The sequence below is a fragment of the Atractosteus spatula genome, chromosome 3 (genome assembly GCF_055471065.1).
Source record: "Atractosteus spatula isolate fAtrSpa1 chromosome 3, fAtrSpa1.hap1, whole genome shotgun sequence".
In the NCBI taxonomy this organism is placed as follows: domain Eukaryota; kingdom Metazoa; phylum Chordata; class Actinopteri; order Semionotiformes; family Lepisosteidae; genus Atractosteus; species Atractosteus spatula.
Genome location: NC_142708.1, coordinates 55,158,533 through 55,185,283, shown reverse-complemented (window position 1 = coordinate 55,185,283; position 26,751 = coordinate 55,158,533). Strand labels below are relative to the sequence as shown.

Here is a 26,751-nt window from a genome sequence, read left to right as displayed (position 1 = left end):
AGATTTCTTTAAGATTAATAGGTCAACCTATACCTGTTCTCTCAATATGAAAAGGCTACAATGTAATGAATAACGTATCACATAATTAAACACTTCCATGCTAATTCAGTAATTCATGAAGTCCAGATTTAGAATTTAAGAAACAATTATATTTCTTAAAAAGCTTTGTTGTTGGAGACGAATGCAGAATAATAATATTTGTCAACTTGAAATGTTGATTAATTACTCATGTTGGATTATATGGATATAAATATTTTTTGCGAACAGGGTAAGCATTCACCTAAATCATGTAATAAGAAAGTAAATGCATTTTCTATTTTGAAAAACCCATTTGGTTGAAAGTTACTACAATTCTAATCTTCAGCTAAATTTCACAGTACAGTCAGATTAAAGTGTCTTAAAATGAAAAAGAATCAACTGTTTTCTAGATTGTTTTTAAAGGAATCTTTAAGTTTCTTACATACATACATTTTAAATGCAAAAGGAAACTCAGTGGGGACAGCACATATTTCTATGTGCATTTGATTTTTTCCAGTTTTACACAAATGCAACAGGTATAAAAGAAAGACACAAAAGTAAATCATTACAGTGGTTTATTTGGTCTACTCTCGACATGCTACAGTTTGGTCATTTCTACTTCTGGGGACATATTCACAGTAAATTTCATGCAGCCTGGTTATACATATTGACATCCACAGACATAATGTATTTTTTTTTAATTATCAGATGCTTATATCCATCTGGTATAATTGTCCGGTCAAGGAATAGTAGGCTACTTACTACTGATGAACAAACACATTTGATCAATATGAAATACATTACCTTATGCTGAGATTTTTTTAAAAATTCACATTTTACAACAGAATCACCTTTCATGATTCTTTGTTTATTAAGGAATCCAAATAAATGCTATCTTTAGCACAATCTGGCACCTCTAGTGCCCATACTTATAAGATTGACTGACACTATTTAAGTTGAGGAATTTAAGATTCTAGAGTCTGAGGAGTCTGATCTTTCATCATAGTCCTCGTCTGCATAAATGGCCTGTTTAGGAACGACTGGGCAGCTGTCCTCCTGAATTGTAATCCTGTGGTCTTCAGAAGGGCGTGTGGGAAGGACTGGGGAACTTCTGAAGACACTACCAGAAGCACTGGCGAACGGAGAGACGTACTGGGATCGGAGCTGGTACTGCTGCTGCAAAGTCATGGTATTCCACAAAGTCACGTCATTGTGAACGAAGGGATTGGCTTGGCTCCTGGTCAGAGAATTTCTCAGCATTAACGGATAGCGAGGTGGCTGAGGGAATGGGTGCTGAAGAGGCATGGCTAACGGGCTGGGAACCATATTGTTGGAGTCGGTGGAAAACCTTAAAGAATCTGGCACCCTAAACGCAGACCCCACGGACCACTTGGAAGACGACACAGGATAGGATCCCAACGTGTGTTCAAAGAGCTGCCCATTAGAGGGTAAAACAAGAGCTTCAGGCGCTTCAGTGGAAGACCTTTCAGAGTTCGGCGTGGACCTACTGGAGAGAAGCACTTCTATGGCTCCCACCAAATCACCCCCACACCCTTTCAGAATCAACTCTAAAACTGCTGGCTTGTGACTAGGGAATATTTTCTTTAGTACTTCAATGGGGGGTCTGTTTGCCTTCAAATTGAAAGGGAGGGACACTGACCCAGACAAACCTTCAATCACGAGGTTTTGCTCTCCATGATATTTAGGACTGTCTGCTTTGGTTTCGGCATCATCGCTGCTTTTCTGTAAGGTGTAGTGGCTTTCATCCGGCACTGGGGTGACTTCTGGTGTTTCTGGTGTGTAGCGAGGGTTGGACTTGGGGATGTCAGGTGAACCTGTCTGGTCCTGGTCTTTGTCACTGCTGGTGCCCCCACTGTCTGCTTCAACCTGCTCACTTGGAAGCTCATCATCTGGATCTAGAAAACCAAAGAAAGTATGGATTGGTGAGATTCATTCATACGGCTAAAAGGAAAGAATCTGAATGACGAAAAAATAAAAAATATTATCACATAAAATCAGTAGATAAAAGTTCTGGCACACAACACTGTCTCAGATAATTAAAAAAACAGCAAAGAAAAAACCTAAAGCAAAAAAACACAACAATAATATGTATGATAAAGGTGGTTAAGAAATATATAAAAGATGACAAGAAAAAATACATTAAAATATGTATAAAAATAAATAGATTTCCAGTCCAAATTAAATTGACTAATTTATGTACCTCTTTTAATTGTATATATTGTAATAGTGTATGTAAATATGAGCTTATTCTGCTATTTTTATTTAAATAAGGCAATTTGTTTCATACAGTAGTACACAAATAATGTACAGTAACTGGATAACCTTTCATACTACTGACTCAGCCTCACATTGATACTAACTTTGCAAAGGCACATACTGGAGAGAAAGCTCCTTTACATACGAGGTGAAAAGACTTTTGGAGTTATTTCTGTCAAACGGAAGGTAATTATTAATATCCATTGGAAACCAGGACAATTAGGCTAGCGCAGGAGTCAGGAGATAAACTTGAAGAATAAAAAGATGTGTTTATTGAGGCATGGATAATCTAGTAATTAAACCTTAAGTTTAGAAATATTAGTCTAAAACAGAATTTCAAAACTATTTTAAATTTTGGACCAATATAATTTGAAGTAATACCGTTATGATTTGAATTATGCAAGTACATGCTTGCCTTATTTTCACAATTTAATACACAAGTATTCAGATTCTGTAAAAAATTCAGGAATAAAAAAGAAAGGAAAACTTGAACTTGATTCAAGCTGTTATGGAGCACTATCATTTTATAAACAAACAGCACCTACAGATAACTACAGCTTTTGAGAATACTTTATCTCCTATGAATTGTTCTCTATATAAAAATGTATATTGGTTTGGAGTGCTGTACAGTTGTTATTTGTTTATCCTGGCTTATAAAGTGTTAGAGCATTTAGACAATATCATAAAAAATAAAGCATGCCAAGTCTCCCACACTTTCGAACTGTATCTGGTAAGGCAAATCCATATAAATCTCTTCATTTCACTAGTGAAATGCAACATTCAAGCAATAGGTTATCAAACTGTCCAAGCACTCTTGATTTATGAAGATTTACTTATTTTTCTAAAAAGCTGTTAACAGAAAGTGCTGACTGGCTGGCAGTGAAGAATTTCTCATCAATGCATTTTGACCATATTTTGTAAACAGATTGCCTGTTGCTTGGTAACATTTCACTTGAGTTTGACCTTTCCCAAAAGTTATTGCTATTACATTCGATTTACACTGTCCGCCCTTGATTACTGTAATCTTTTAAACTATAAAGTTCATTCATCAGAATGAAATCAGTTTGATGGAAATTCAATATCAATTCCTTTTGGTACATTGTTTGGCCCTACCTGTCCCTCGCTATCAATACTTGTGGTTTATCTAAACAAAACTAAGAATCTACACTTAAACCATACACAATATTTATGTGAGAATAAAAAAGGATGAACAGAAAACACAAATGGTTTAATATAGGCACAATTTATTTGCAGGTTTAAATAATTACCTACACTAATAATATTTTCTACAAGCTGTATTTTGCATTCAGAACATTTGTATATGTTTTAAACAAATATTTCAAACATTTTACTGAACATTATGGAGAAATTTAAGCTTGCGGTAAATATACATAAATTCTGAAAATATGATCATGATCATGTATTTCCAAGCCCTGAAGTTCACATATTGCACAATACATGTGATATATTTAGAATATTCCAAAATTAAATGTAGTTAAAAAATAGAATTTACCATTCCCATTACATTATTTTTTCACTATATTCAATTATATCCAACTAAACATAAAACATGAATATATCATGTATTATACTATTTTTCATATGTTGGGAAAACACACTCATAACGGAGATCTATATTTAATTTTCAATTAATACTTTAGATCTGCTATTATTAGGTACAATTAAAATGTTAAATGCCACACGAGACAAATATTAACGAATTGTATGGTACACGGCAAGCTAACGTGTATTAGCCGCAACATTCTTATCAACAAAGAACAATATTTCTACAAATACAGGGCTGTTTACACGTTTTGATTACTGTCCAAATTCATTCTTATACTAACAATAAACTGCATTTTTATTAAAACTTCCTGATACTATAAGTATTTTCTGTATCATGGAAGTGGACACAAGTCACATAAAACATAACTGAAATAAACACGCACGTTTTTATTTCACTAATAACTTTATAAATACAGAGTCCGTTAAAACATATTCTATAGAAAATGAAGCGCCTATTTATAAATAGATTAGGTTTTAAGCTAGCATGTTTTGTCGTTAATTTCTTTTATTTTTCTAATGCCAATACACTTGAAAACCGGCAACCAAGAGCAACACAACAAATACAACAAAAGCCTTAGTTCTGTGCAAGTCATCGAATACACTTTTATCAATCGAAATCATTATGAAAATAGTAAAAAAAATGCTAGAATTATTAAGTGTTATTAATTGTTGATTTAACCGTTATAAAGTTCACTCTTCGCCGAATATATTTCTTTAGTTTACTAGAATAAAAAATACATTAAAGCCCATTTGCCATATACAAACATAAAAATAATGTTTTAAACTAGAACTGGAAGCCTCGAGCTAAACGAAAGATATAAAATGATCCTATAATGTGTGACAGCCTCACAATTTCAAATGTATGTTCTGTTAATTCTATGATCAGATAACAGGGGCATATAGAACCTGGATATTTTAAATTGAAGCGTTTACAGTTTTAGCTCAGATGGACAGTAATACAGTTTAATGTCCCTTTCTAGGCCTACTACATATATGGGCGTGCGTATTGTTTGCTTAACTGAAAATGTCAAAAGACAATTAGGATGTTAAGAAAATGCCTGTGAAAATGCTCTAGCAATAACGGTAATATACTTCTTATATGACAGGCTAATGCTTAACATTAAAACCAAATGTTAATGAAAAGAAACACTAAAACATAACGAAGAGTCATATGAAAAGTCCTAAGAATTATTTTTTAAAAACCGTCATCACATTCATTAAAACAATAAAAAAAACCTTTTAGACTACTAATTATAATAATAGCATTTTCGTTAAATGTCAGGGGAAATATAATTTCAAATATTTTTGGTGTATTTTTCTTGAAAGCGAAGATACATAGTAAAATATCGTGCAACAGTCTTACCAGCTGCAGGCTGCCCGTTCCCAGGTTGATCCGAAGTCCATCTTATGCCAATCTCTCCAGTTCTTGGCGGCGGCCCTTGGTTACTTTCCCCGGTGACAGGTGCGTTGAGTCCCGGTAACGTTCTTAGTGATTCTGGAATAAGACTTTCTAAACTCTCGTTCGCCTGCTGCCTTCTGAGGGCTACCTGTGCCGCCATCACCCGTTGCCTCTCGATGATCAGGATACATTTTTCACAGGTACAGTCTTTAAAGCGACAGTAGCGCTTGTGCCCCTTTAACCAGGACAGGACTCCATGGTTCCTGCATCGAGCGCACTTGGGAGTCCTTTGAAGAGGTGCTCTTGGCTGAGAGACTGGACCCCCCATGTAGAGGTAGGGTGAACCGTAGCCATTCATTTTTCTCACAAGGCAAATGTGCTTTTTTGCCTTAAATTCTACGAGCGTAAGTGCATCTGATAAGCCGTCTGTAGATCGTAGCTGCTACTCGAAGATCAAGGTGCTACGCTGTTAAAAGAACGCCAGCTATACAGTGGATAAGAGGAGTTGACTCCCATATGAAGATCCACCTTTCCCTGGCAATAAAGATGTGCATCAAAGAAGATTGACATGCATTAATGGAAGCAATTAGCCAAATACTATCTCTCACACTACTGACAGTGATCCTGGGTAAAAGCACATTGTTATGGCACTTTTAAGCGCTCTTCTCGAAATTTAAGTGTATGTACACTATATAGTTCATTAAGTCAAATTGTTGACAGAAGTTTAAGGTTTTATCGTGCGAGTTTTCAAGTAATACAAGGAGTATTCAATAATAGGGTATGGCATTTTTTGCTCCACTGCTTAAAAAATCTTGCAGGTTAATGTACCGTTTCTCCATTTCTCTTGTTGTATTTTGTGTAATGGCACCTGCTCAACCATTACGTCTTAATGAAACCTCTTTTGCCGCACCCGGAGCGTTTACATTTTGCTCTTTTATAGAAAAAAAACAGTTCTTTATAGCGCCGCGCAAGACATAAACAGATTGATTAAAGCACAGCAAAAGAAAATTCCTTTGTGTGGTATTTGTGTCAGGCTACGTACCTCTGAAGGATGTTGCCGGTGAATGTTTTAGCATTCGATATTTTTACAGCAGAATTAATGAGCAAATTAAATCTTCTCTGCAGGTCTCAACAGAAGTGCAGTTTCAGGTGAACCTAAAGAAGGGGTTTGAATTGAGCATGCGTATTTGAACCAAGGCTGAATTGAAACTACTTTTTTTCTTACCTGTTATTCTAGCCAAGTCATGTGCAACAAACTTTGAAAAGGACCTGGAAACGGGTCTTTCAAGTGCAATTTATTTTCCTCTACAGAACTAAAAATTAGCTCATTCAAATGCATATTAAAGAGATTTTGACCACTGCTTGCTACCAAGGAGTAGAGGAAGTGTGCAAATTACATGAACTTTGGGAACATACTGTACACTGTACGCCTTAGTGTACTGTATATTGCACTTCAGGTTGCGGAAAGACTACTCGCATACTAATAATCCGAGCTAATTGATTTCTGACACTTGCGTAAAGAGAATTCTAGAAGACAATATACAGAAATATCGTAATTATTAAACTAGGTAATAATTCTTACGAATAATATCTGTTAATCTTTTTCATATATGTTTAAAGTCCGTATGATTGTAAAATGTGTGTTCTTCTCCATTGCATGAATGCTCTCAAACACAGTTGGTCAATAACAGAAATAAAAACAGTTTTTTAAAGCATCCTTTCATGTCTGATATGCTTCTGCAGATATTATAGTCACGCTGAGACTAGCAAATTGTATTTAATATGTGTCTGTGTAAGAGATTGTGTCAGGGCATTTAGCTTAGCTAAATAATCAAATTTATGAAAAACATGTATGCAATACCAATACTTTAATACCATCTATATAATGATAATTTTTTACTTCTCTTCCTTTTTAAAACGCATATTTATGAACACAAATTTATATACTTCTATTAAAATATATTACTATTACAAATAAATGCACCTTCTATTAAAAGAGATTCCATTAGGTGGGATACTTAAGACCAATCTTTAAAAACTTCAGTTTTTTCATAATTCAAAAATGCGGATGGGTGAAAACTCGTCTGTTTCAGATACACTGTAGACTGCACCATCTCAGAAAGGAATTATACAAATCTGTTAGGCTTAGTACAGCATTTATACTGGATTTCTCTGATATCAATTAAACATTTCTTCTGAGGTATGCATAAGACCTCAAGAAATTGAGTTCACATTTTATTATTTAACTTGTTCCCTTAATCTCTTAACTGCTTGATAGAAGGTTTCTGCCTCCTCTTCTATGTGACAGCATGTCTGTTCGAAACTCGGGTAAGTGGTTAGGATGCTAAAATGTCCCCTGCCTGAGTGCCCATTGAAACACAACACCGGACACCCCCGAGTCCCATTTCTACCCTTAAAAGGGTTTATTCAAGCAAATAATGGGATCCCAGCAGAAAGCCTTTCAGAACAGGGGGCCATGGTAAACTTCACCACATGAACTCCGTTTCCAGGGCTATTAAGCTTTTAATTGGAAAATAGCAGAGGAAATTTCAAGGTGACTATAATGCGCTTGCAGTTTGTGCAGAGCGAGTAAATTTGAAGATACTGGATGTGGGAGTCAGTGGTGTATGTGTTCAGACCGGTAATGCATAATGAAATTATTTATGTTTTATGTCACTGTTTGTAGAGTGTATAAAAAACATACATAAAATTCTGTTCCCTGCGAAAGGTGACAGAACACTGTTGTACGATTTTTGCGATTATGTCTTAAGTATTTACACTTGAGTAAAATTCCATTACTATTCACTCTTAAATGTGCTTGATTAAATATTATAATAAACTTAGAGGACAATGAAGCATCTCTGTTAAATACATAATTTTGTTTTACCTTTGAAATGATTATAAGGATGAATTATATTATAATACTTATTTACTGAGCAATTAAACCATTGTTTGAGAGGGCAATCTTCATTTTCTTAGTTTTTAATAATAAAAATATTGTTTTCAGAATACAAGGTACTATTTTGTGACAAGTAACATATTGTAAATTATTTTTCTTTTCCTCTCAGTTTTGTTTTTGTATTATGCAGTTATAATATAGCAATTAGGTAGTAAAACCTGATACTTGGGCAGCATCTGCTCACAAACCACCTGATGTGTACAAAAATTACTAGATTATTAAGGCTTCAAAGGCAATACTGAGTGAACATAGTCCTCGACAGAGGGAATGTGGCAATACATGATATCAGAATGAGTCTTGATCAGGATCACTGTTTTGTAGCAGAATGTAGAACATATTCAGTTCGATTCTGACAGCTCGTTAATGGGTTGGAATAAGAATAAATGCTATTTTAAGGATATAAAATTTATATTTTTAAGTTATAAAATGAACATTTTAAGGATTATAAGCATCATATCACATATACAATTAACGTCCTTAACATACTATATGTTCATTTGCTTTATGTGGTAGAGTACAGTGTTTGTGGGCTCAGCTTTTCATTATCAATGTTAAATATTTTGTAAGATTTTAAATCATTCACTCTTGTATATACTGTATTGCTTTATGTCAACATGCATTTGTGGAAAAAAGACTAAAAAGATTTTAAAAATTGTTTTTCAAGACAGAACCAATGAAACTTTGGCTCAAGTTTGCACTTTCAGATAAGTGATGGAGAGAGTCATCAAAGTCTTGCTGTAAATTAAGGCTATACCGACCATTACCTTAACATCTTGACAATGTTACTGGCTAATGATACTCAATATTGTACTGATGTCATTCTATTTTAAATAAACAATACAACGTATTGAAGTGTGCTTTATTTTGTTCTCTCTTGTGTTGATAGCACTCTACACGATTTAACAATACTACTTTGTAAAACATCTGGCAAAATACAAGCTATTTAACCATAATAGTAAATTATTAAATGTCCAGTTAAGATTTTACTGTAATTTAATTGAAAATCCCAGAGAAAAATAGTCTTGATTGTTCTCTATACAAACCAAGCAAAAAAAAAAACAATACCTTGTGCATATGGAGTCTGAATTCCACTGATGTTCAAGGTGCTTAACATTTAATTTGATATGTGTGGAGACCTATCAAATTTGGCTTTAAGCTGCAGTATGGTGTCAGAATTAAATGACCTAGAATTCCTGATCACATTGTAAAATGGTAAGGTTAAACAAAGAGCAATTACTAAAATCCCTACAGCAGTTTGATAACAGAACCCACATATTCTACTTTTCCATATATACATTTCTGCCTTTTTAAAAAAACAAAACTTGTACACCTGCAATATAAAATGTAATGAAACATGGTTTAAGGATCAATCTTATAGGCCCAGGTGGGCAAATAAGGGGGAAATCATTGTAGCATTTTATGTGGTGATAGCTGCCACTGCCTCCTCTGTGCTATATCATATTGGCAAACAAAGCCCTGATGCTATTAGTATACAGTAGTTGTTGGCTACTTCAAAGAATATAATTGTACACTACATATTTACTCAAGCACTTTTCTATTCTGTCTTTTGCTGCAAAACGTTTCCCCATCCTGAAAGGCAGGAGCACCAGCTATAAGCCCCATATTCCTGTGACTCAGAAGCAAGGCACTAACAAATGTGCAAATGAGATACCCACACTAAAAGCACAATGCTGTCATTGGTTATTTTCAGTATGATTCAAAAACATTTATGTAAGTAAAAATCTATTGATCAATTTACTGCTGGTTTTCTGCTTTACTTCAGATAAGCAGAGGGTAATTTTGAAGTCAGCAGATGAGAGTTCTCCAGTAATTTATGGTGCCTTTTATTACAGTAGGCAAAGAGTAAATGATCTCGAGATTATTTAAGGGATGTATTCTAATTAAAAAGTGTAATACTGTATTATTTTGAAATAGAAAAAGGTTGTCATTAAAATATATATTCACTAAATAAAACACATTTAATGCCACTAGGCAATTATTGTGCCCTTTTTTATTAATTAGAGAGAACATTACAGATTGAAATTTCAGTACTTTAAATTATTACTCAAAACATTTCTGGGTTTGGAAACTTTAATATATTAAAATTATGCAAGGCATCCAGTTGCAGGGTATATTTTTAATTGTCAGAAAACAATCTGAATCAAAATGTGTTTTTTTATTATTGTGTTGGATGACCAGTAGACTGCCTTTATCCTCCCAAAGTGGGAGTTTTTAAAGGTATTTAATGATATCCTCAAAACATACTATAGAAAGAAAATTAATTTCAGTTTCTGAATCTATTGGAGTCTTTGACATTTATATTAACGTAATATGTTAAAAATACAATATGTGTAATAATGTTCCCCAAAACTTGGAAAATACTGAATTTGAATAAATTATTTCACACATTAAACAATGAAATATTTTGTTCTCTTTAATTTTCTGCTGCAATAGATAAGTATTTTGTTAGACTATGTGAGCATCATTAGATTTTTACAGAATTTCAGATGACTATCAGATCTACTCAACTTTCCAAAGGATTCAGGACAATCTTTTACAGGTCAGTCCAGTATATTGATCCTATTCTTCAGAAATTCTGTTGCTGATTTAGCAATGTGCTCTGGACTATTGCTGATTATGTAACTATATTTAATACTGTAAGTCTATGACTAATACAGATCAGGTTGCATAGGTGCATAGATTCAGGTGCATATTTTGCATTATGCAGTCCATTATGCAATTTTTTTCCCTCCCATTTTTAAAACTGCTTGTTTAAAAACTGAGTAGCCACGTATCTTCATACTGGAAATTCTGAGTCAGATAAGTCTTTAAACTTATGGCAAAACTGTGGATTATAAAAAGTGTCAACCAAGATGGAGGCCTGCTATCTTCATGCAAAACCTTTGTCATTTTTTTTCTTTTTATGAACTGCTGCACCAATTAAATTGAATCTGGGTAGGCTTAATTGCACTTAGACTTCCTTCAGAATTTCATCTCCAAATTGCAGCAATACTTTATACACCCACAATAGATCAGTAGTTGCTTGGTGAAGGAGGCCATACTTGTATTATTTAGCCAATTAACTGCAAATGTGGTACAGTAGTTATCATTCTAGTCACAAGGGCAAAAACATTGGTAAAATAAAGTTCCTACATAAACCAGGATGGCCACCTTTCTGTTATTTTGTTCCAAACTTGGTAAGTATGTACTTAACATATGACATTCCTGAATAAACCTCAACAACTGTCTGATCTTCATTTTCTTTCTAAAATTCAATCTATTATTGTCTCAAGAACTGTATCATCGCTGTACAATCTGAATTTTGACACTCATATCGACTTCAGAATCACACCTCACAAGTTGCAGCGATACTTTATACATCCATACTGGATCAGCAAAACACTGCTCTTTTTAAAAAAACCGTGGGCTCAATTAAATCCAAACTTTAGGAAGGTGTCATTGTAGTAACAATACTATTATCACTGTGTCAATGAGACTCTTGCAGAAACCAAAATACACCAAGAGCCATCTCACTGCTTCAAGCTTCCTCCATTTATTCTCAAACGCCAAACTGCTGCTGTTAGTTACTGGCTGACTCACAGACCATTGGGCCAATTTGATCTTATATTCATATTATTAGTTTCCGCAATTCATTCACACTTATAAACTAAGTAAATAGGAATTTTCTTGAAAGCCTTCAAAACTGCATGCATTTTTCCTTATATGTTATACTACCGTATAAAACTAAACATATAAGCTTGATTTACGGTATGCATGATTTGCAAGAGAAAACAAAAGCTTTTGTGTTTGACTAGTTTGCTTTCAAATTAAATACCTATAGAAAAGCTCCTATAGCTTTCAGTGATTACAGGATCCAAGATTGATGATACCCACAAAACAAAATTATTTTAAGAATTCCCTGAGAGGTGGTGCACAGCTGTCAGAGTTCTGCTGAAGTTATGGTTGCCATGAGCTTGGCTCTTTCTGCGACTTCCTGGATGGCTTCAGACAGCTGATGACAGTGGCGAGGGATGCAGCACTCTTGCATTTGGCACGTCCCTTCATGTAAAGAGGTGTGAAGCTTGCAGGATGATTTTGCAATCTGCACTGCTACTTTTTGGGATTGAACATGGAGCTGAAATCAGAACATTAGATCTGGAAGCACTAACAAAGACACTTCCCTGTTCAGAAGTTCTGTGCAGTTCTGTTCTTTGTCAAAGTTGCTCAAACCAGTTTATTTTCAGAGTACTGCATTCCAGACTACCCACAGTCACTGACTGGCTTTGAAATATAAGGCTTCCATCAGATCTTTCATATCCTCTACTTCGTTCAATCTACTGACTACATCCTTCTTTACAGTATATCCTATTTTGAACTTTTAAATTCTGCATCTGTGTTATAGGGTCCCATTCACTTTGTTTGAGGGTTCCCCAAACCATCAGGTTATGGTCAGGTTTTCGTTCTCTCAGTCAGGTGAGTTAAACCAATAAATCAACCTAATTCAAATTGCGTCTCTACTCCGTCTACATTAAAATTTGACTGATCTGGTTATGGATGCCCTCATACTAAAATGATGTTGGTTGGTGCCTGAGCCACTGCTGTACAGCCACCTGGATCTCCTTGTCATCTGATTTAAATTCAAATGAGATCTGAGTTATAAGCCTGGTAAGGTAACTGTTCAAAGCCCAGCTCTTCCATGCACTGCTCTGTGACTTCTCATCTTACTTTTTCACATTGTAATAATAATGTCCTATACCACTATAAGCGACCTTCTTCCTACAAGCAGGTTTATGCAGTGAAGGAATGTTCTGAACTCTGGGGCTGGCAATGAAATCCAGATTGTGCCACAGGAATACGTCAATGGACAACCACCATTGTTTTATTACAAGGGCAGTATAACCTTGTGAAACAGTGGCAGAAGTGTTCAGATGTGTAAGAGGACTACTGCAGCCTCCAGATTACTTTATTTCAAATTCCATTTGAAGTCTTACATTTATTATATACATACATTATTTCTTTGCCCGCTTCTTAGTCTTATTTAGATAATCTAAAAATACTGATCATCATCTATTGTCCTAATTTCATAATGGATGTTCACCAAATTAAACTAATTCCAAGAGATACGAAATAACTCAGAATACTTCACAGAAGATAGTAAGATAAGAAAAGTAACATATATATATAGTGGAAAAATTCAGACATAATCACAACATCAGCAACAGATATGTAAAGCTTTTTTTTAAGTTTAGAGGAATTTGCATTTACAACATCACCTAGTGTGTCCATGTATATAGCAGGGCATTTCTATGAGCAATTTACTTTGTTCTCATGTCCTGGAATTTGAACCAATGACCCGCTGGCCCTAAGCCCAAACCTAGTTTTCCATGATTCTGTCCCCTTACAAAATGCTCAGGAAATATACAGAAACTAATTGTTGACAAGTAAGCTGTCATAGATCTATGAACACAAAGGAAAATTACAGTGTTTTCAGTTTAAAATATCAAAAAATAGTCCTAAAATGGGATGTGATAATCCCTTACTGTAATGCACACTTTAACTTTATAGCATCGCCTTATACAGCTAACAAGGTTGTCCAACAAGCTTGAAGATGACAAAAACATCTCAAGGGTACATTTCAGCTCTAAAATGCTCAGGTAGGTTATTTGTAAATGTAAACACATCTCTGCTACAGACCAGTGAAGGACTGACTTTCAAAGCTGTGGAGGTCTGTGCAGCCAAACCAGGACACCACCATGTTTGTAAGGGTCCTGCTTTATGAGGGTGATTTTGCTCCCTTCTCTTGCCATTCAGTAACTGTCATTTATTGGCTTCCAGGAAGAACCTGAAGTCAAATACCATGGCGGCAAGAGCAACAGCCTTGGTACCTAACCTTGTGAGACTCAAATTTTACATTAGACATCTAACCCATGCAGCTCCTCTTATTGATACCGCTGTAACCTCTACAGAATCCAGCTCCTTGGAGCATCATTAATTCGCACACACTTAGCTTTTAAAAATCAACGGCTACAGGTTACTCTGCCAAAATCTTTCTAATAAAAAATCAATAAATAATATTGTAAGCCCTACAGGTGTCATAAGTTTTTGAATATTCTCCAAACAAGTCAAATACATTTGTTCAGCAACACCTCCCATTATAGTGTTGATGATCTTGAGTTGCAGTATTACTAAACTGGAACTGTATCATGCTAATTGGTCCATAATTCTGGATTCCATTATTTTACATTATATACATGCTAAACCTTAAGAGACTACACTATAATGATACTATACTTTCTACTTTTTATTATGCTTTTTACTACTATACTTTTTACTATACTTTCTACTTATATCTGCAGGATTCTACCCATTTTCATATTAATTGAATGCAAATAATCCCCAATAGATATATCTCTGATCAAAATTTAAACAAAGATACAAAAAAAGTTCACACCTCTGAATTCTGGAATGTAACTGTTTATCATTACTGCACCAGCCTTAGCGAAGTCTGTTTTAACTATAACACACAATCCATGATTCATAGTGTGATCGAGGAAAAAAAAAATCCACTGACACTTTCTTCTAGTCTTGTACAGAACACAGGAACAGCAACAGAAAGATGCAGCTCTGCAGCAGCAGCAGCAGCATGCTGACAACTGTGATAAAATGGTCTTCCTTAACTAAACTCGTAAAGCACAGGGCAATAAAACTCAATCTTCTGTAAAATCCAATTAAGTCATTATCTGACTGATTGTATCTTTAATTGAAAACAGAAGTGACAGTAAATTTCTGTGATATATCAGGATCAATCGATACTGCTGTACGATTCAGTCTCAAGAAGTGATTTATAATGTCAAACCTATATAGGTAACTCCACATTATTCTCTCTAAAACCACTGGTGGATGAAATTAAGAGTAAGTGCATTTAATAAAAAACAAGATGGTCAGGTTATTGATTACAACAGATGGGGCGAAATCAAATGGATGTTTTCAAAGCACAGAGCGAAGAAAATACAAGTAATTTTCTTTTTCTATTTCATACTGCACTCCCTAAACACATATAGTGAAATTCAGTCATCAATAACATTTTTATTTCCATAAACTTGGTAGCTACAATAAACAGATGAGTTTTCCAAATTACTTTTTACACTTCTTTATTAAAACATAACTATTAAACCAGTCTTGTAACACACAATCACATATTAATCATAGTAAAACACTTCCATTTGGAACTGCAATCACCTCTGCTTTATTCTGAATTCAACATAGAACAAAGAGAAATTCTGTTAAAATGTTTAATTAAAATAACATCCATATATTCAGGCTTACTGTCATAGCTTACATTTAAAACTGCTGAATTTATCATCAGAAAGGGTTGGGCTCAATTACCATACTATTCGATGAAAAACTGGGAAGGTCTGATTATAAGGTTTGCCCTTCTGAATCACTCACAGCAGTTGGAAAAAGAACAGCAATATGAACAAAATATTCCCAATAATAAAGAACAGAAAATATACTAGCAAACAAATGAAAAAGGCCCATCTGACAATCACATATATAGAAAACAAACTCAAAAGAAGATTTAAAAGGAATGCTATTTTTGTCTATTAAACTTTTAATTAAATGCAATTTCCATACACTGCCACAGTTCACAAATAGCTGAATTTCTCATTAAATGTGTTGAACCGAGTTTCCATACCTTCTTAATTAGGAACGTCATTTTAAAGGTTCACATCAGCAATAAACAGAACATTAACAAAGTACAATAATGGAGACAATATCTACTTTCATGCATTCATCTGTCAAAGGCAGACCTAAGCAAACAAGAGAACTCTCAAAAGGACTTCTGTACTGTAACAGGCAACAAGGCAACATGCTGAATGAAGTTTATTTAAACAACCTGCTACAATGATTTACGACTTTTCCAGATCAAAGAGATGAGGGTTCCAGATAACTCCAGTTCAGAACTGTGGTAGCTGTCCTGGCTACAACCTCACACATCACTTGCTGGCTCCCTCTAGGATGGAATCCGCTGTAAAGGCACCAGACTCTGAGCTGGTCTCACACTCTTGTTTGGCGTTTTCAGAGCCCATCAGTGAGCTGTTGGACAGGTAGGTCAGCCCCATATCCTGGCTAGTGGATGGCACAAAAACTTTCAAAAGAGAAAACAAACAAGGCAGATGTTTTAATTTGAAATGTTTTTTTTTTACAATCCAATTACAAAATCCCGTAATTTTGCTTGATTACTTTTCACATGACAACATATTAAAAATTAAATACATGCGTTTTTTTTAGCTGCAGTATTTCAGCATCAGCATTTAGCTCAGTATTGATATGCAGATGAGAAACAAAAAAGGAAATGCAGTATCTTTAATGTAAATTGCTAACCATAAACCTTAAAATGACTAGGCAAAAAAAAGAAACCTTTGCCTTACCTTTCTTTAGGAAAATGAATCTTATCTTTCATTTACTCATTGCTATACTTTTGACCTTGACAATCAAACCATCTTAGGAAGTGGATGAGACCATGTATACTGTAAGCTACAACTAGTATTACCCACAAAGTAGTGACTATGCACACTGTATGAATGACTATCTCAGCAAGTGATGCAACTCTGGACCTTGTTAAATGCAAATACTGTGGATTTAACTGTATGAGTCACAACTGTTAACTAACGTTCTATGGAGTGAGACAGGTCTTTCTAAAGAGTGTTCCCGATCAAAAATAAGACTTTGAGGTAAAGATTCAGTTATTCAGTTAGTCTAAGATGCTCTGATTGTTCTGCAGTACGAGCTGGAAATTAAAGCATGAGTTAAAAGCATCCTTATATGGTCTTAGCAACACTGGTTTTCCTTCTGTCCTTCCTTCATCAGCTGTTCTCTAATCACTGTTGCAGATATAAAGAAAACAAATATTCCTTCCTCAATGCTGTCCAACATTCCAAATCTAGACGTCAGCAATCATCTACATACAGTAACTGAACGAGCAACTGCTGAAAAAGCACTAAAAATAACAAAAAAAAGCAAGATGAGTTCCAGAAAAAAAATCATTCAAAGACACAGAAATACTCTGCATTGAGAAAATACAATTTTCAAATACAAGCTTCAATCAATGTGACTTGCTAGGTTACTAAATGTCAAATTTGTTAATTGAAAGCTGAAAGCAGGCTTTACAATATGGTACGGGAAATACTGGCACAATATCAAAGTATAGGACCTAGACTACAAATATGACCCTAGGTGCAAACTTTGTCTGTAATAGTTAATTAACAGTCGGTGAAAAACAATTCAGATTAATTTAATGCAGTTAACAGACAATTTTTAAATATTCATTGGCAAGAAATCTTATAGATCTTATAGAAACTGTAACCACACAAATTACTTCTACAAAATGATACTACTGTATATTCGAGTCAGTAGATGGAATACCAACTGAGCACAGGTTGATTAACTACTAACACATAGTGTCTTGAAACATAATTAAACTGGTGTTGTTCCACCGAACTCTGCTGCCACTAACACTGAACTATGAATAAAAAAAACTGAGGGAATTTAGAACTGTCAGGCTAGGTACAATATTACTGTAAATGATAACCTAGTACAGCTACTGTCTTATACTGTACATGTACCATTATTGTGGATAAAAAGCCCATTTCAGAGACCTGAAATAATCTCTCCAAATTGTTTTAAGAAAACAACTTAAAAACAGTTATTCCTTTTTACAAAAATACAAAAAAATCACATATATGTTTCGTCAGAATCTTTCCTATGAGTAACTAAGTGAAGCAAAAAAAATTGTTAAATATAATTTTATCATACTAAAAGCTTTTTAGTCAAGTGCAGATTCTTTCAAAGCATCTAGATTTTACAGGAGGGATTTTTCTGGTGGTAGTGGGTTTACCTGAAAAACTAAGCCACATAAATAAACATAACATAAAAACAGAATTGTTTTAAATTTACAAAGGGGAGTCACAACTGGATAACAAATGCAACCGTTTCAGGCTATCGTGAAAAATTTCAGCTATCAAAACCTAGCAGCACAATTGCTTTGCATAGAACCATTTTAGAGTAAAAATCTATTTATTAAAAAGGCAATTCCTGCATCCCGTCAGTGCCTTTACCAGCTCAATTCATTATGGATATGAGAACAAAAAATATTACTGTGTTAAAATTGTCTATGAAGTTACAAGTCAAGGAAGATACATGAACCCAATTCCAAGGATCCTGGCCTTCATGACCCTGAGCAAATATCAGCTGAGTTCAAATCCACCCACAGGCCCCTTTTGCTCCTGTCTGCCATGGATGTAATTAAGGAGCAACTGTGGTGGGTAATTTTTCTCCTCATTAACTTTCTGATTGGTTTCTGCCTCAGGATTCTGCCAGACTGCAGTTTGTCACCAATTCCAAATGGGCAATCGTTAATACTAATGTTTGTGTAACTAACTGTATGGGCTTTTCATTGCTTCTTGTACAGCAATAACAGTGAAAGACTAGATTAGCCATCCTGTGCTAATTCACACTGTATTCATCAAGGAGAAATCTATGATGCAATTAGCAAAATGCATTGGTAGCCATGTTGTTAAGTCATTTGTTGGAAGCTAAATCACAGCAGGCTGTATACTCTGCTGACATGTTAAGTGTCACTGCTTATTGTGTTTGATTATCTGCACTGTACAATTTAATACAGATTACTGTCAAGGGGTTCAATGGCATGAAAAATAGCATTTTCTTATGCTGTATTTCTTCTTTTTTCTGTGACATTCTGAACTTTCTGGACAGTTAAAGAAATCCTACACAAATCATAAAAGCTACATGTACTGTATGTGTAATCTGAAACTAGCATTTCTAGTAATATTCTTTCAAATACTAGAATTACTCAATTATGATATTATCACTTAATGTGATTGCAAGACAATTTTAGCTTATACTGTAAGGTTATTAAATGAAACTACAAAATATTTACAGAAACATTTAAGTATACATTTTTTAATTATTTTTTCCACTTATTTCCCCTTATCACAAAGTCTTATATAAATTTATAAGATACACTTCTGATTTTCAAAGACCATATTTAGTCTAATGTAAAGAAGTGATAGATGACAGAGAGATCGATCAGGAAATCTTTCATGTTGAAGTGCAGAAAAGTATGAGACAAAGAAGCCTGCTAGCACGTTGAAGTGAAAACAATTCTTTGTGACCAATAGTTTAAATAATTATGTGTTTCCTATTAAAACACTACAGAAACAAGAGAAGGCTTTATTTTTGACATTCAAAAGAAGCAATTTCCACTGATGAACTTTTGCCCTTTTCAGGTTATTCCGATTATCTTAAATTTCCAAACTATTAAACTGTCTTTGTGTGGTTTTCGGGGGGTGATGGGGGGTGGACAAGCCTCAATAATTTCTGGCATTATGAACAAGGAACAAAGGCACAGATGTGAAAGGAGATCGTAATTCAGCCTGATCTATTGTGGATTAGCTCTTTCTTGTTCAGTTCATACCTGCACTTCTAGTGACATGGGGCTCAGGAGGGGTTTTAGATAACACTTTCCATATGAAACAAATAAAATAATGTCAAAAGACACATGTATTGCACATATGTATACTAATACATGTGGATACATGAGACTGAAAGTACATGTAGTTTTATTCTTGTTTTAACAATATGAAAAACAAACGCACTCCCTGCACACTGTATTACACAAAACTCAATTTACTGCTAAAAAGGCCAAAAGAATCAGCTTTCTGGTATAAAAAGTGGAGTTTTATACTCCACAAAATGCAGATGCCTTCTTTTTCACTTTGATATATTATTCCTACATGGCCCTTAAGAGTTTAATTAAGTGGGCAGATGCTATCATTTTTTATTGTTTTAAAAATGTAAATGTGAACTTGTAGATAATAATACTATACGAATTTTTTGTTACTATCAATTATTTTAATACAAGATTTCAGCTGTTTGTGGACATTGCGGTTAAACAGTCTGACAAAAAAAGCAATTCTAAAAAGAATTAAAAGAATTCATCAATGTTTGTGAATATACAAATATACTTTATATCAGAGTTGTCTTACCTGCTTACCATTACTTAACCGAAGAAGAGTCCTGGACAAATCAAGTGTTTACCAAGAATGACAATAATGTCTGCTTTAATCATTTCAACAGTGGCAGAGCTTAATGATGCAGAAAAATAAGTCAAACAATGACAGAGGCCAGTGCCTGAAACTGACTGAGACTATTGTCTTGCTGATTTTGTTAAAGCAAAAGCCAATGCATATTCAAACTATTTTTTAAAGCAGCACTTTCTAGAGAGGATTTCTAAAGCATTTTTTTAACGGTTCAAATCAGTTAATTTAATGCTCCTGAGAAAGATGAAGCTCTATTAGATGTTACCAGTTGTATCTCAAAAAATTATTTGCAGCATAACACATAACTGAATAAAGTTTCTGGGTTAATTTTCAGTTTGTGTGAAACAGACTACTATTTTTATTAAATCGCCAAATCTTTAAAATTATGACAATTATTAATTGCAGACATAAACAAGCAATAAGCTGACAAGTTTGAGAAAGTACTAAAATAAGTGGTTACTTCAGAGAACCTGATTAGTAATCCTAGCCCCTAGGTTCAGACTTATATATTAACTGTTATATATTAACAATAATTGCCTATGTTATTGTTAGGTAGTACATGCGTAAGCAAAATTAAGGCGTATGAAGTCAATTGCTCATTACTGCATTATTATATACAAGAAAGTTCTAGAATCTTAAATCAACAGACTTAATGTAATCTTCTCTGCAGCATTCCAAAACAGATTTTTATAGAATTTCCATACAGCGGACTTGCATAATTTTCCTAGAGAGAAATGTGATTTGCTATGAAGTGTTATGAAACACTGCTTAGGCACTTCTAAGGAGTAGAACCGGTAAATATAAGGTATATCATTAGCAATGTTTAGCAAATTTCCTTTTGGAAACTGCATTGCAGTGCACTGCAGTGCTGAGGCTGCTAAGGAATACTACTCAGGGAAAGTCCAGTTCAATCTCAGTCAAAACTGGAGACATTGCTTTTGAGTACAGTGTCTCAGTTGTGAGTTATCTATTTCTATAACACAACTATTATAAAAATCTAATATTAGGGGAGTCCTAGGAGTTTAGAAGGAGACAAAATAAAGAGTATGAGGGTAAGAATACCAGCAGTCAGAAAAGGGAAATGGCTGAAAAAAGCCTATAATACTAGAACTCCAAAAATGCTCTTCATACAAGGAGACACCCTGTCCTATCCTCCAAATTAAAACATTTGTCCCTGATAACCTTTTAACAAAGACCTAAATTTAAGGGCTCACTTGCCCATTCGGTAGGGATCAACCCCTAATGAACACTGAAATGGCCATTCAAAATCTATAAATCCTATTTGTGTAACAAGCACTCCCAAATGTATCTTCTAAAAATAACAGAATGTCCACAAAGTAACAGATTATAACACACTTTTAACTACTGCTAAATCCATCAGCTTAAATTGAAAGGATTCTGATGAAGAAAAATGTATGCTGCTTGAGCATGCTCCTTGTACATGTTTTTAGGTATATTTTTAAACAGGATTAAGAAGTATTGCCTTCCTTCCATTGTATTCTTCACCTCTGGGTACAAGTCACTGCTCTTTAAATACAAGACAGGGGGCACTTATGTCCCTATTACAGTACCATTAGAGAGTGTGCCCAGTAGCCTGTGGTCAGTTGACAAGAAGAATCACAGAAAGGTCAGAGGGTAATTAAACAGCTAATGACCTCTGGTCCTTTATTGTTAGTTAATCTACCCAGAATGAAACTGAGTCATTCACCCGATTAGTGCTACCCCTTTAAATCAATACTACTAATAATGATCCCACAAATTCCCCCAAAAGTCTTATATTTTCTTCAATTTTGAAGATAGTTGAAACATAACATGAATCAGATGCTGAACTGCGTTAAATAACTAGTTATTAGTTGTGATTTTCAGAATTAAGAAAAGAGCTGTCCCATCAATGCTGTATTGTGTTGAAGTGAAACAAATTAAAAAACATTACGTAACGAACATCACATATTTGGTCTTAATTTAAAAAACAAAACTCCTTTCCCTTTGCACAGACTGGCGGTGGATACTTCCTATAAATAATTAGATATATTCCTGAACCTAAAGGCGAGAAACAGACTTGAACCTCTGTTCTAGTCAATCAAATAGGAAGGATGACACTTTTACACGAGGAAAAGGTGAAGGTGCTGCAGTCATTAGATCGAATAAGTCATGAGCAGAGGTCACAGCAACCCACAGTCTATCCCACAAACTTGCCACTAGGCAGGACTACACCCTTCATGTGAGTTAGCCTATCACAAGTGCACACACATACAGTCAACTTAGAGACACCAATTAGCCAAGCCAGCATGTCTTTGGAAAGTGGGAGGAAATCAAAGCACCCAAATGAAACAGATGAAAAGAGGGTGAATGCGCAAATTTCACACAGAAGATACCCCAATCCAGGATAGAACTGAAGACCCAAGGATAGGTAGATAAGACTTTATTGATCCCGAAGGGAAATTGATGTAAATAATGTAAATAATAAGGCAACAATACTAACCACCATTCCAATATGTTGTCCAGGAATAACATTCATTTCTCTAAATTGTTTAAAATGAAAAGAACATCAGTGCTCAAAGTTACAGGAGGAAAATGTTACAAATAAATGTAAGTGGTTAAATCAATACACTCATTTCTGCCCTCTTTTCAATAATACATTTAATTATTTTTATTACAGTTCACCTCTAAATTTGGACATATTGGAGGTTGAGGACACACATAAAACCCAAGCCCTTGTCTTGTTAATATCTTGCACAGCTGCAGGCAAAGCCTAATAGAGATGTTGTACAAGACATTACAAGAGTGCTTGTGCCTGCAGCAACCAATTATGCTGGTATTTAACCAATCTATAGCTGTAGTGGAAAGCATTTAAGTGTGGCAGTCAGGAGTGTAAGACAGGGTGACACTGAGGAGCTACTTATCTGTCCCCTGCAGCTCTAGAAACATCTTTGTTAAGGTACAAATTAAGCAAGAGGCACCCCACAGGCTGTTTATGCTCTGGTGAGCCAAAGACAGCTGCTTATTCTCTTATCTTCAGCAACAGATTTACAACCAATTCACCAACCAAAACCTTGTGAGGGACCATAGCACAACATCAAGGGAACACTGTACGATGGCATGGTTTAGAATTTTTTCTTAAAGACATTATGTACATATGTTGAAATATAGCTGACTACAGTCATCAAATTTCAAAAGTCTTAAGCATCAGTAGAAGACATTATATTTTCTAGATTTCACAAATAAAAGCACGGTAATAATTCTGAATAAAGGAGTGCACAGATGTTTTGTCCCCATGTTTCAATATGGAATAGGCTTCATGTTGCTGTAACCCTCACCAGGAGTAGCTCTGCATTCTTACAATGAATGGCTGGTTTTACTATCAATTTCCAAATATCTTTCTCTTTTATATCCATTAAATTTAAATTGAAAGTGACTTTTCAAACCAGTTTGCACCTAACACTTGAGGAACACATATACCTATATATATAAGGAATAAATAATATCTTATTTGTGACGTTTATTAATCCATTTTCTAACCATTTTATCCATTGACCCTGGACCCTAGTCCATTGCAGGGCACATACATACATCATAAGCGTGCACCTACTCACACCAGTGCCAAGTTTTCCAGAAGCCAAATAACCTACCAATATTTATTTTTATCGTGGGAAGAAACCACAGCACCTGGAGGAAACCCATACAAACACATGGAGAACATACCAGCTCCATACAGATAGCAGTCCAGGTCTGGAACTGAACCCAGAGCTACAAGGCAGCAATGCAAACCACTGTGCCACCATGCCACCTTTTGCACTACTTTAGTACAAGAACAGTCTTATGCAGTAATGTTGTAGAAGGGCAGCACCCCTGATGTACTATGTAATATTATACCATTTCCTTTTGGACTTAGGCAGTACAATGCTCAGGTGTGATGTTAATTGTCTTGAAGAAGAATGCCCAATTTGTTTCTTTCAATCCCATGAAGGCTGAACAGATTCTTTATATATTGTAATTACTGTTCTTTAGAAGTGTTTATGATGCAAACCTCTATGCATAAAGTACTACATTCAGTTACATGACCAAATAAAAGAAACAGGATCTCTGTAAACATACTTAAATTATTAAAATATGTTAAACAAGGTTTAAGTGGTAATTAGTTAATATATTGTGACTTAAGTAGAACAGGCAAACAAATAAAATATTTTATAAATGCATATCAGGAAGTGCAGAAAACTGATGCCACATTAATTGGACAAAATCTCACAAGCAATGAAGTTTACTTACCATTTTAATGTAAATTCGTCTTAAAATTAAATATCTGTTTTTGAAAAAAAATGCTTGTGGTCAAAAAATAAAGAGGGAACTGTTTTGAAAAGTTTTCAGAGCATAATGCAAATATATCATTCTAAAAGTTAAAGGCCCACTCACAAGGCCTGTAAATTATATTAAGGTAGTATTTGGGCCAATAACATTGTTCAGGATATTTTGAGTCACCTGATTCTCACTTTATATTCAGTTGTGGTCAAGAATGGACCCAAAAGCCTTGACATTCTGCACACTAAGGAGCAAAGCCAGGACCAGAAATTTACAGTTTGTTTGGAGTGAACCAACTGGTTTTGATGAAAGAAAACTAACTCTGAACACTCGCAAAAAACAAAGCTGTCTCATATAACACTAAAATTCCAACATAACTCAATCTGGGCATCTCATCTGGTGTGAACTGCACTCATTCCCAGTGTAAACCCTGGCGAGCTGCGCAGTGATATACTGTAATGTCACATCCCAATCTGGATTTACAGTAAAGGGCTGCTGACGAGCTTCAGAGCCGTAAACACTGCGGAGAGGTGTATTTCACACTGAGCTGGTTTTTATGAAGAACACTTCACCGCCCTGCCATGCTGCCACAATGATGGATGGTGAAAGACGCATGACAAGCTTCATCATTGTTTGTAAATCTTAACTGTTCCTGCTCACTAACTCCAGAGGCAATTTTCAAAGACAGCGGCCAACAGAAGGACAGCGTCGCACTCCTGAAGGTTATTTGCCCTGTATTTGGCCAACTGATGACTTGCAATGAGAAAAAATAAATGTGGCACGCCTTCAAAGCTAGGCAGCAGGAGACTTTAAAATGTTAACAGTTCTGCGCCACAGAGGTACACTCCATCCTCATTACAGGAGTCACTGCTGTCTTCCAGTTAATATTCAATGTAATAGTAAGAATCACAGCAAAGACATTACCAGCAGCAAATCAGACATGTTTAAATAAATTAGTGATGAAAAGCAGCATGACCATGGATATTCTAAACACATAGAATAGATGCCCTATGATGCAAATTATATTAGGGATTTTATATGCTCAAATCAAACAAGATGTACTGATAACTGCATCTACTGTATATAAAGCAAGAGGATATTGCAGTTTTTGTTTGATTGAATTAAGCTGTGAAACAATTACTGTAAAATACTCGGCTGACACAAGAGGACGTAAGTCTTCCTTTTATAGAAGAGAGTATGATAAACTTGCATAGTGTATCACAAGTACTTAGGGATGTAGACACTGTACCTATGTACGGTATCTTCAATTGTTGTTAATGTTTGTAATTAATTCATATCTCTTAGCAACAACCATACATCGAATTACATTTGTTTGCTCATGTTTCTTAAAAGTTTTCAATCTGCATTAAATATTGCGAAATGACAAGATTGTCACTTCCCATAACCCAAACTGAGCTTTACTTATAAAGTCAAAAACTGTTATAATAGAAAACAAATAGCTGAGGCTTTAAAAAAAATGGTGGATGCTCATAGCATAGAAATATTGTAAATCCTATGTTTGTCTAGAACATCTGAGACATGTGCACTGCAGTGCTTACAGGGGGTAGTTTTTAGAATTAACATATGCAATGCCAGTAGTATAAAAATATTATACAGTTCTGCCACTGATCTTTGATTAGCATACCTAAAAATGACACAAAATACTAACATTTAATGAGAAACAAAAATGTGGTGGATATGGAAGAGATGGCAGTGAAAGTTTAGATTCGTCCCAAAAATATTTTACTGGTGCCAAGCCAAGTGATTGTAAAGCAGCGGGTATTATAAGCACAATCAATCCATATATCTTGACTTGTTGGATGGTGAGTAAAACTTCATGACATTTACCTACAGCTTCAACATGCCAGATAAAAGAACTGTAGGTTTCACCTATCCCATGCATGTGATAGACAGGACTAGTATTAACCATGACCTATTCTAATTTAAAAGAACATTACATGATTTAGCATGCTTATCCAGTGTCCAGTGCTTTTTAAAGTACCTCTTGTAATTTATTTGCCTTTTTAATCTTTCTTGGCACACTTCTTTTCAAAAGAGATACTGTAACAGTTCAAACTTAAAATGTCACAAAAGCCTGTATTTGTTCTTCCTAG

At 34.8% G+C, this 26,751-nt stretch overlaps 2 protein-coding genes across 4 annotated transcripts in view; both read right to left on the bottom strand.

Moving 5' to 3' along the window:
• Positions 1–576: 576 nt before the first annotated feature.
• dmrt3a (doublesex and mab-3 related transcription factor 3a) lies at positions 577–6,465 on the bottom strand. 2 transcript variants are annotated; one of them, XM_088911248.1, is made up of 3 exons: positions 6,303–6,465; positions 5,225–5,794; positions 577–1,934 (listed from the first exon to the last, which is right to left on the bottom strand). In XM_088911248.1, the coding sequence occupies exons 2-3, from the start codon at positions 5,616–5,618 to the stop codon at positions 970–972; spliced, it is 1,359 nt and encodes a 452-aa protein (XP_088767374.1). In that variant the 5' UTR covers positions 5,619–5,794; positions 6,303–6,465; the 3' UTR covers positions 577–969. The 2 variants fall into 2 exon arrangements, with proteins under 2 accessions (XP_088767374.1, XP_088767375.1); XM_088911249.1 differs by having other exon boundaries at positions 5,225–6,417.
• A 9,751-nt stretch (positions 6,466–16,216) lies between these two features.
• dmrt1 (doublesex and mab-3 related transcription factor 1) overlaps positions 16,217–26,751 on the bottom strand; it is a 35,750-nt gene continuing 25,215 nt past the window's right edge. For both annotated transcript variants that reach the window (XM_088911251.1, XM_088911252.1), the window contains one exon: positions 16,217–16,368. In XM_088911251.1, the coding sequence (XP_088767377.1) occupies positions 16,217–16,368 (152 nt within the window). The remainder of the gene's footprint in view (positions 16,369–26,751) is intronic.

What these genes read in the sequence shown, in the direction of transcription:
- dmrt3a (XM_088911248.1), bottom strand. Translation starts at nt 5,618, where the DNA reads ATGAATGGCTACGGTTCACCCTACCTCTACATGGGGGGTCCAGTCTCT. An exon ending in GAACGGGCAGCCTGCAGCTG is followed by an intron (nt 1,935 to 5,224) that starts GTAAGACTGTTG and finishes TTGGTTTTCTAG; the next exon opens with ATCCAGATGATGAGCTTCCA.